Consider the following 11,872-nt stretch of genomic DNA (forward strand, 5'->3'; position numbering starts at 1 on the left):
TTTTTGTATTTTTAGTAGAGACGGGGTTTCACCATGTTGACCAGGATGGTCTCGATCTCTTGACCTCGTGATCTACCCGCCTCGACCTCCCAAAGTGCGGGGATTACAGGCTTGAGCCACCGCGCCCGGCTGTGCTGTCACTTTTATCCATCTTCATATTATCTTCCCAAAACATGTATCAAAATAATGTACAGCAACTAAAAAATATTTTAAGGTTCTAACATAAAGGACTATGGTAATGCAGTAAAAACTCACTACTTTCAGCACTAACTCAATGATGTTCTCTCATTAGAAAAATATTTACTTCCTAGAAAACAGCAATTAATAATGTAAATAAGACTATCTAAAAATTTTATCATAATTATTTTAACGATTCTCCAATATTCTACAATAATCTGATAACATAGGAGGGTTAGAGATACAAAAAAAAAATATTTCATCTCTTCTTCAAAGCAGGGTTCCTCAATAGTTTTTAAATCTACAAGTCAGTTTACTGAGTTTACCATCATTTTTCTTGATGTAAATAGGATCAAACAGAAAACATCAGTATACACTGCACATAACAAAAACAAATGCTATTTGTAAAACTGTTACTTTAGTATAAACATTCAAACATATGGGTAAAAGGTATCTGTTAGGAATGGTTTGGTCTGCCATAACAGAATGTTTTAGAAAAAAAAAATTAAAAAAGAACAAAAGGAATGGTTTAGTCAGTGTGATAGCTACGTCCCTAATGCCCTTGACTAGGTATTGGCCTAATCTGAAGACTAATATAATGGAACATCTAAAACAATTTCCAATAAAACACCCTAATTCAGCCTTTTGCTATTTCACACTGGTGTGCATCCTCAATGCCCCACCCCACATCCTCACATCTTCCACTCTTCTTCTGTCCTCTCCTAGGCAGCTCTTTAACTGCAACCAACCTTAGCACACATTACACAGCAAAATGAATTAGTGTGCGGAAAATATGGATGAACCTTCTCCTTAAATCTTTCAAACCGGGTAACTCTACTTCTTGAGAGAGAAGGAGGTGCCCAAGCATGAACAGGACTAAGAAAAAATTTCAGCCTCTCTCTGCTTTTCTATACTTAGAAATTTAAAAGAGAGAATGTAGGGCTGGGCACAGTGGCCTCTTTGGGTGGCCGAGACAGGGAAATCGCTCAAGCTGAGAAGTTCGAGACCAACCTGGCCAACATGGTAAAACCCTGTTTCTACAAAAAATACAAAAATTAGCCTGGCGTGGTGGCACATGCCTGTAGTCCCAGCTACTTGGGAGGCTGAGGTATGAGGATGGCTTGAATCTGGGAGGCAGGGGTCGCAGTGAGCCATGATCATGCCACTGCACTACAGCCTGAGCAACAGAGCGAAACTCCATCTCAAAAATAAATACATCTTAAAAAAAGAGAGAGAGAGAATGTAAAACCAGATATTCCTGTGAGGAAAAAATGAATTAAATGAATCAAATCAAATGAATATATTGTCCCCAAAATTGGGTCCAACCATCACTATAACAGGACTAGAGTCTAAAGATTTTAAAGTATATTTTAGTAAGGTTTTACATTCACTAAAGAAAAGCACTAGCCCAGACTGTTTGTTTTGAAAGATGACTAAAACATTGTCACCTAAACCATGCAAAACACAGGAATTTACAATTTTGTTAACCCCTTTTCTAAATAAGGTCTCTTGTCAGAGTCATGTTGAAAATTAACTGGCAGAACAGCTGTAAGAATAGTCATCATCTTAAAAATTATGCTATTCTCTTCACACAAAGATGAAAATAAGACACACTGCCATATGCTTCAAGTAATTATTCAAGCAGCCTGATGGTTCTGCAATGAATCATCACTCACTCTCCTGTTCACTCTGGTGATCTCCCATCTCAGCGGATGGCAACTCCATTCTTCCAGATGCTCTAGCCAAAAGTTTTGGAATCATCTCATCTTCCCTTTCTTTCACATCTAATCCAACAGCAAATCCTCTAACTTCGAAAAAATGTGCTACACCCAGAATCTGACCACTTCTTACCGTTTCCACTATGACTTCTCTCCCCTGGATAACCTCCTTCCACCCTTGTGCCCTTACAACACTATTCTTCACATTGCAGTCTGAGGCTTCTTTTGGTTTGTTTGTTTTGAGACAGCATCTCATTCTGTCACCCAGGCTGGAGTGCAGTGGCAAGATCTAGGCTCACTGCAATCTCCGCCTCCCGGGTTCAAGCAATTCTCGTGCCTCAACCTCCCAAATAGCTGAGATTACGGACATGCACCACCAAACCCAGCTAATTTTTGTATTTTCAGTAGAGATGGGGTTTCACCATGTTGACCAGGCTGGTCTTGAACTCCTGGCCTCATGTGATCCACCCACCTCTGCCTCCCAAAGTGCTGGGATTACAACCATGAGCCACCTCACCTGGCCTGCAGCCTGAGTTTTAAAACATAAGTCAGGTCATTTAAATCTCTGTTCAAAACCCAGTAATGATTTTCAATCTTACTCAAAGCAAAAGCCAAGTTCCTACAATGACTTGCAATCTGACAACAAGGACCATGCATCCATACCATCTCTCCTTTCTAACCTCTTCACTTATCCGTCTCTTCACCCTCTGACTTACTCTGCTCTAACTGCCCTCACACCTCCTTAGCATTCCTGAATCACATCAGCATGCTTCTACTTCAGAACCTTTTGTTCTTGTCATCCTCTGCTTGGAACAACAGAAAACCACATCATTCCCTTCTTGACCTTCTTCCTCAAATGTCACCTTCTCAGTGACATTTTCCCTGACCTATTTAAAACTGAAACACCACCTCCATCCCTAGCAGTCCCTACCCCCTTTTCCTGCTTTATTTTTCTTCTTTAGAGTTTCTAGATTATAAAATCTGCGGAAGCAGGCATTTTTGTGTTTGCTTCACTGTTTTATCTCCAGCATCCAGAATAGTGCCTGGCACATAACAGTTCAATAAATATTTGCCAAATGAATTAATCAAGTAGTGGAGTATATTTTCAAGGGGAAAAAAAACTTGTCAGGGTAGAACGAACACAAAAATAGCCCCGTCTTCATGGGTATTATTTCATTGTTACCGTCATGTACATTAACACTCACTGAGCATTCATTCTGTGGCCGAGTCTGTGCTGAGCACTTTCTTTACTTACATTTCTTCTGTTCATCTAATAATTACAATAATCCCATGCGTTAGATATTAATGGTCTTACAAGGCAATGTAAGTAAAGCAATGTAATTAAGGTAAAACTTAGGTCATACGGTTAGTTAGGCAGAGTAGGGCCTAGAAATGAGAACTACCTGAGTTTCAAAACTACGCTCTTAATTGGTAGGCAACTGCCTCTTCAGATTAAAGCTAACATTTATTAACTGATTACTATGTGCCAGGTTACTTACTTGCAATATCTTATTTAACTATTTTCATTAAAAAAAAAAGAAGAGGCCAACATTTTTAGTTGCTTAGCCAACATATAATTTCCCCTTCTTTAGTAAGAGAATCCTGACCTATTTCGTTTGAATGGGTCCAGCTAAAGCTTCATTTCCCAGCCTCCCTTGCAAATGACAAAATTATACAGTTCTGGTCAGTAAACTACAAGTGGAGGCCACTGAGTAAGGCATCCATGGAAGAAAGCTTTTTGAAAGACAGCCAACTCAGCTGTCATGTGTCTTTGTCCTTTTGTCATATTCTTCCAGACTAGAACACAAGCATGAGTCTCGAGGTGGCACGACCATCTTCCAACTACGAGAAGGAGAATCAGGTGCTAAGTGTGGTGGCACGGAAAACTAGGAGCCTGGGTGCCTGACAGCACCTAGGCTGCCACCTCCAGTCTTCTCGTTACATAAGAGGAGAAAAGGATTTTATTAAGCCGCTATTATTTCCAAATTCCCCACATGCGGAGAAATGTAATCCTTATTTGATACAACTCTATGAAATGCTGGCCTCGTAGAAAATGTCACTTAGCTGAATCTCTCAATCAGAGGAAAAATACACTACTAAGCATCATTCTATTGAAAGCATGAATTCCTTCACATTTATGGAGGCACTAAAGGTAAAGGCCCTGGAATCTGCATTTGAAAACCACAACTTCAGATTCAAAACGTGTGGCTAGAGAACAATGAATGAAAATTAAAAAGAAGGGAAAGTCAAAAATAGAAATATATTGCATTGCCTTCACCAAAGTGTCAAAGCTAGGTGAATCATACCTTCAACCTAGTATGGAGTTTTCAATTTTCTAGTCTGAGGTAAATAGTAAATACTTATGGAGACTTTTCAAGATGCAGGACAATAAAAGCTACATGGCGCAGCCCTCTGCCATCATACTGTGTTACTGGCAATATCATGGTGATGGTCCTTACAGTTATACTACCATCTCCAACACAAATCCCTAAACCCATCTGAACCTGAATGAGGCTTGGACTAAGAAAAAAAAGATGCAATAATGTTCCAATAAGCATTAAAAACAGATTTAAAATATTTTAAGTGTTACAAAATTTCACATCACATAGTATTTTATTATTTCATGGCAATACCAAAAATTGGGAAATATAAGGACAAGGGGAAGGGTAAAAAAAGTCACAGCTAACAACAACTATCATTTTATACAAGCTAAACACTTCCCACAAATAATTACACTCAATCCATATAACAACCCAGTGACATAGGTACTATTCTCCCCAGTATACAGACAAAAAGCTGACATGGAAACTAATTATATGATTTGTCCAAGACCACATAACCAGTAAGAGGCAAAGCCAGGATTTGAATCTGGGTCAGTCTAACTCCGAAGTCCAAATTTTTACAGCTGTTCTAACACATGTCAAATACACTATAACACATGCTCAGAAATTCTAATCTAAGACTAAGGGCTAGGAGCTAGCTCAAAAATACTGAAAGATCAATGATTAATTGTGAGAATGATACTAATATCTTTTACACATAATCATACTTAAAGAACTTCAAATCTTGCCAAAGCATCCTTAAGATGATACAATTCTTTTTCAAGTCCCCTGAATTTTCAATCCATAGACTTTTAATATATTCTCAGGAGGAGATTCTGTTCTCTGCAGGATTTTACCAGAAAGATGAAGAACAAAACAGAATGTGAGAAACAATCCCATAAATAGTATAGTGCTAAGTAACAACTGTGAAAAAATACAGTTCAAATAATTTAAGTTGAAATAAACGTATGTGTTTCGATGGAGATGACATCATTGCATTGATTTCTCTAGAATACAATCCTTTGAAAACAAAATTTAAATGACCCCAAACCCCTTTTTCTAGATTTTAATCTTGTCTCCTGAAAAAGTTGAGTGTAATCTGAAGAAACCATAAAGATTCTTTTGAAGACTATAGCTTATCATAAAATACTATGTACCAAACATTTAGGTATGGAAGCCGCGTTAAAATGAGAATACAACGCTTTATCGAACCTTGCTACTTTACTAGCCTGTAGCTCAAGAAAAACTTTTTTTTCTCCTTGTTGGGAAAATGGAGAGAGGCAGTAAGAAGACTGGAAGGATATGACAGGCGTGGAGCATCTTTCAGATTTTTTCACTCTAAGGGTAGATATTTCCCTTGGCCAGGCACAGTGCCTCACGCCTGGAATCCCAACACTTTAGGAGGCTGAGGTGGGAGGACTGCCTGAGCCCAGAAGTTTGAGACGAGCCTGGACAACATATGAGACCCTGTCTCCACAAAAAAATAAAACAATTAGGTGGGTACGGTGGCATGTGCCTGCAGTTCAGCACTGGGGAGGCTAAGGCAAGAGGGTCACTCAAGCCAGGAGTTCATACAGTGAGACAGTGAGCTGGGATTGCCCCACTGCATTCCAGCCTGGGTGACAGAGTGAAACCCTGTCTCAAAAAGAAGTGGAGGAGATATTTCCCTTAATCTGTGGGACAATGACCCCCATCTTCCAGTTTATATCCAAAAACCAAGCAATGCAGATACAGGAACAAGAATCCTGAATTAGGCTACAGGAAACGTAGATGTCAGCTTTAAGCAGTCATTTTAGCTTTCTGTCTCTGTGTCTTCAACTGTAAAACAAGGTGATTCACCTTACTTTACACCCTACACAAAAATTATGTATCAGAGGCTTAAATGCAAGACCTAAAACTGTAACACTTAAAGATAACATAGGAAAAAAAAAAATCTTCACAATGATTGAGTTAGTCAAGATTTCTTAGATACAACACCAAAAGCAAAATCAATAAAAGAAAAAAGTGATAAGCATCAAAACTCAAAACTTTTGTGCTTTTAAAAGACACCATTAAGAAAATGAACGAGGTCGGGCACAGTGGCTCACACCTATAATTCCAGCACTTTGGGAGGCCAAGGCAGGCAGATCACCCAAGGTCAGGAGTTCAAGAGCAGCCTGACCAACATAGTGAAACCCAGTCTCTACTAAAAATACAAAAAATTAGCTGGGATTGGTGGCGCACACCTATAATCCCAGCTACTCGGGAGTCTGGGACAGGAGGATCACTTGAACCCAGGAAGCAGAGGTTGCAGTGAGCTGAGATTACGCCACTGCGCTTCAGCCTGAGCCACAGAGCAAGACTCCATCTCCAAAAAAAAAAAAGTTAAAATGAAACAAGGCTAGGCGAAGTGGCTCATGCCTGTAATCCTAACACTTTGGGAGGCTGAGGCAAGCGGACCACCTGAGCCCAGAAATTAGAGACCATACTGGAAATGTGTTAAAACCCTGTCTCTACAAAAACACAAAAATTAGCCAAACATGGTGGCATGCACCTGTAGTCCCAGCTACTCGCAAAGCAGGGGTAGGAGGATCACTTGAGCACAGGAGGTGGAAGTTACAGTGAGCCCTGATCATACCACTACATACCAGCCTAGGTGACAGAGTAAGACTCTGTCTCAAAAAAAAAAAAACACAAAAACTACACTATCTCACAACTGTCATTCCAGCACTTTGGGAGGCTGAGATGGGCAGATCACCTGAGGTCAGGAGTTGGAGACCAGTCTGCCCAACGTGGTGAAACACCATCTCTACTAAAAATGCAAACATTAGCTGGGTGTGGTGGTGGGCGCTTGTAATCCCAGCTACTCGGAGGGCTGAGGCAGTAGAAGGATAATCGTTTGAACCAGGAGGCAAAGGCTGCAGTGAGCCGAGATCACACCTCTGCACTCCAGCCTGGGTGACAGAGCAAGACTCCATCTCAAAAAAAAAAAAAAACAGATAACAAAACAAAGAACCCAATAGGCAGTCCAAGTGGACAAAGGATTTGAATAGATATTTCACCAAAAAAGAGCTATGAAAGCCTAATAAATAAGCACATGAAAGGATGCTCAAAACCACAGTGAGATACCACTTCATAGCCACTAGGATGGTAACACACAAAAAGACAACAACTATAGAGAAATGAGAACTCTTATAATTACTAGCAGGAACATTAAATGGTACAGTTACTTTGAAAAACACTTTGGCAGTTTCTTAAACAGTTAAATTTGTGATACAACCCAGCAATTCCACTCCTGGGTATATATCCAAGGAAAATGAAACATATTCATATGAAGACTTGATGTGAATACTCACAGCAGCCTTATTCCAAACAGCCAAAAAGCAGAAACAATCCTACGTCCATCAACTGGTGTCCAATAAAAAGGAACCATGTATTGCTACGTGCTAGATGGATGAACCTCAAAAAGCATTATGTGAAGTAAAAGCAGCAGAACACAAAGGACTATATATTATATGATTACATTTACATAAATGTCCAGAAAGGGCAAATCTATACAGACAGAAAGTATATGTGATTGCCTGGGGCTGGGGGTGGGAACAGGGAGTAACTGCAAATGGACATGAGGCATCTTTCTGGAATGATGAAAATGTTCTAAAATTGGATTGTGGTGATGACGGAACAATCACATAAATTTACTGAGATTATTGGGTTGTACATTTTAACCAGGTAAATTTTATGTTACATAAATTATACCTCAAAATTGTTTTTTAAAAATTAAAAGATATTTATGCTAAGTGAAAGAAACCAAATATGAAACACCACATGTTATATGATCTCTTTTACATGCAATGTCCAAAAAAGGCAAGTCTATAGAGACAAAAAGTAGACCTGTAGTTGCCTAAGGCTGGGGGTGGAAAAAGGCATTAACTGTAAGAAAGCACAAGAGATCTCATGGGGATGATGGAAATACTCTAAAACTGGATTATGGTGATAAATGCACAACACAGGGAATTTACTGAAAATCACTAAATGTTACACTTAAAATGGGTGTATTTCACATGAAATTATACCTCAGTAAAGTTGTTTTAAATCTATGAAAGATGGTCACATCACATTGGCATTCCTAACCTTTTAAAAGCCATGGACCACTTTGTGTGAGGAACACTAACCCTATCCAGAAGACTGAGAAACTCCCTTTTGCCCACTCAGATATCCTATGGGTCCGAGGACACCAAATTAATAAATCACAAAATCTCTAGCGCCTTTGCAACTCTGAAATTCTTTGCTACCATAACAGCAAAGGCTTTGAGAATGACTACAACCATCCTCTTCACCCTAGAAAGATGGACACACTACCAGAAAAAACTCTTCTTCTAAAATGATAGGGAACCTCGTCTTTACTTATCTGACATCATTTCAGAATCTTCCATTTAATCCTTTCCTTCAATATGACAGTCTGACTAGGGGAACCAGAAGCAATCAATCAAGACTGGGAACTAGCTAACTGTCTTTAGAACCAAGCAGTACATGTCAAAGACCCACTGTGTAGCAAGGCACAGGCCCATGATGCGGCTTCCGCAAGATGTGATGTCTTTCAGATTACACTTAGTCCAGGTGTTTCTGTTTTGTTTTGTTTTTGTTTCTCCTACACAAACCAATATTACTTTAACCCCAGATGGTTTTAAAATAAGAGGCAAATAAAGTAAAAAACAAATTGTTTGGCCGGGCATGGTGGCTCACGCCTGTAATCCAAGCACTTTGGAGGCCAAGGTGGGCGGATCACCTGAGGTCAGGAGTTCAAGACCAGCCTGACCAACATGGCGAAGCCCCGTCTTTAAAAAAAATAATAAAAAATAAATTGTCTGACAAAGTTTTTTTTTTTTTTTTTTTTAAACACAGTGAAATAAACACTGACATCCCCAAGGCAGCTAAGGAGTCTTCAGTTGGTCTTTTATTGTAAAACTAATTTTAGTGCAGGATGCTGGCAAAGTAGACAATTCTCCTTCCTCCAATACACAGGGGTCTGCTCATGTCAGTTGGACTGAGCCTGTATGGCTAAACTCATCCTCTTTTGATTTCCAAGGTCACTGGATTATCGTTGAACAACAAATACTCCCCTCATCCCCAGTCCGCAGCTCCTCCCAATCCGTAGGCTTCTGTGAGTATTACAATCTATGTTTGTGCAAGTTTTGGTCTCTGCCAACTGGTATTCCCGGACCCCCTTCAAATCTTTTCACACACCAGCCCAATTTATCGGATCACGTCAAGGCACTCTTTGAGGGTCTCCAGCGATAAAATATAATTCCAAAGTCTGTACCAAGGCTGAGAAGATCCTTAAGCTCTGGCTCCTCCCTTCCCTCTTCTATCCCTGCCAGCCTTCCTTCAGGTCCTAAAACACATCAAGCTCTTCCCCTATTCAAGGCCACTGCATCTCATCATCCCTCAGTAAGGAAAAATCTTCCCGAGGCTCTTAATCCTCACTTCTTTTCATCCTTCAGGACTCAACTGCAATGTCATCGCTTCAGAAAAAGAATTTTCCTTTAAATCATCCTAACTAGATCTCCATGTTATTCTCTATCAGAACATCTTGTTTATCTCCTTCATAGCACTTGCCAAAGCCTCTTCTTTTTAATTCTTTTTCTTCTTCTTCTTCTTTCTTTTTGAGACGGAGTCTTGCTCTGTCGCCCAGGCTGGAATGCAGAGGTGCGATCTCGGCTCACCGCAACCTCCGCCTTCCAGGTTCAAGCGATTCTTCTCAGCCTCAGCCTCCCAAGTGGCTGGGACTACCGGCGCCTGCCACCACGCCCAGCTAATTTTTGTATTTTTAGTAGAGACGCGGTTTCATCATACTGGCCAGGCTGGCCTCGAACTCGTGACCTCGTGATCCGCCTGCCTCGGCCTCCCAAAGTGCTGAGATTACAGGCGTGAACCACCGCGTCCGGTCCTTTTTAATTCTTTGTGTCTACTTATTTAATATCTACCTCCTCGACTGGAAAGTCAGTTGGAAAGAGTCGGAAGTTGGGTCTAGGTTGCTCAGAGCGGTTCCTGCAGCTTCACCTGGAGGATCCCCAGCTACTAAAGCTCCTTTTCTATCCCACAATCCCATAAATCGATGGCTGTGGCCACAAGTTCAAGATCCCGTTTCTCCCACAGCCTCGGAAAGGCCTGTCCCACACCTGCACTTTCTTTCTCTACAAGACACATGGGTCGCTCCTGTCCACACATCTGAGAATATTGTACACAAATCTCTCCTGAGCCCCCTCAAGCCCCACCCCACCCGGCCTCACAGGCGCGCGCCTCAAAACCCCCTTCCCGTCTCACACGCGCTCCTCGACACATGCGTCCTACAAACCCCTTGCACGGCAAGCGCCCCACGAATTCCTATGAGGGCTGAGCTCCCCGAACTCCCGCGGCTCGCCACGTTCCCGCGTGTCCCCCACCGTCCACCGCCGCGCCTCCCCCCTCCGCGGCGCCTGCTCTCACCGATCACCTCCTGCAGCTCGTAATCGTCCCTGTTGATGGACCAGGGCAGGGCGCTCGAGTCCTCGGACATGACGGCGGCAGCGGCTCGCGGTCCTCGCTCAAACTCGCTGACCTCGCTCGTCTCCTCGCCGCGCGTCTCCCCACCCCCACCAGCCGCCGCCGCGCCCCCACCAATCGTCTCTCAACAGCCACGGGTCGGACGGCGCCGGGGCGCGGGGTCACCGCGCAGCAGAGTGGCGGGGGCTCGGAGCTCCGGCGGACCTCGCCTCCTGCTCCTCTGTGTCCGGCACTGCCCGGCCCAGCCCACGTCCTGTCCTCGGCCTCCGCAGCACCAGCGACAGAAGCTTCGCCTGGGCCCAGCCCCTCTGTCCCGCCCTCACCCCAGCCCCACACACGGGCCAAACTTTCCCTTCTCCCTCCACCTGCCGACACGCAGCGCGCTGACGTCACCGCGCCGGTCACGCCTTACCTCGGCCCCGCCTCCGGCCGCCATCTCCAGTGTGGCTGGCTATAAAGTAGGCGAGCTGGAAACCCGAGAAGGTGGGATTTGGCGGTGGAAGGGAAGAAATGCTTAGGAAGGGGTTCATCAAAGGCATCGAAAGGCCGTAAGAGAGCCTAAAGTAGCACAGAGGCAGTAGCCACACTAAGCATGGCGACGAAAGGGCAGCCAAGTAAAAGGGGCAGAGCCTCTTCTAGCGCCTGGGGCACGTTGCTGTCTCCGTCGTCGCATTCATTGGTTAGTTTGAGAAGGAATCAGAAAAGCAATGTGTGTGGGTGGATGTCAGTCATAAATTGGTCCCGCCTCCAGGCTCTCTGAGCGCTTATCTGTTTGGGTTGCAGCCCTTCAACCTGCTCGTCTTACCCCTTCCTCTGTTCCTCTGGAGTGACGTCACGGCGTGACCGTCACACCCTCGAGACGTGCTAAGGGCTCCGCAGGGTGTGGAGAAGCCCTGAGGGAGCGGCTGGGTGGGGTAGCCCTCGGGTGTGGCCCACTGCCAACTGGGATAAAAGGCTGTGGGCCACCGGACGGAGTGAAACTAGGAGTTTGCCTGGTGACGTTCTCTCAAGGCGGACGTTCTTCTAACGCTTGTCGCGGTGCTGTCTCCCACAGTTCCCTCCTGCATTGGGCGGAGACGAGGTTGTGTCTGTTCGCAGCTTTAGCTCAAATAAGCACCTGCCTTGGGGACTTTG

At 43.3% G+C, this 11,872-nt stretch overlaps 1 protein-coding gene across 1 annotated transcript in view; it reads right to left on the reverse strand.

Annotated features, from left to right (window-relative positions):
• The window catches only part of OXSR1 (oxidative stress responsive kinase 1), a 99,817-nt gene extending 88,721 nt beyond the window's left edge, over positions 1-11,096 (reverse strand). Inside the window, exon 1 of the mRNA XM_017508397.2 lies at positions 10,682-11,096. Coding sequence (XP_017363886.1) covers positions 10,682-10,751 — 70 coding nt within the window. The 5' untranslated portion in view covers positions 10,752-11,096. The remainder of the gene's footprint in view (positions 1-10,681) is intronic.
• Positions 11,097-11,872: the final 776 nt, after the last annotated feature.

This window comes from Cebus imitator, unplaced genomic scaffold, assembly GCF_001604975.1.
Source record: "Cebus imitator isolate Cc_AM_T3 unplaced genomic scaffold, Cebus_imitator-1.0 Scaffold391, whole genome shotgun sequence".
In the NCBI taxonomy this organism is placed as follows: domain Eukaryota; kingdom Metazoa; phylum Chordata; class Mammalia; order Primates; family Cebidae; genus Cebus; species Cebus imitator.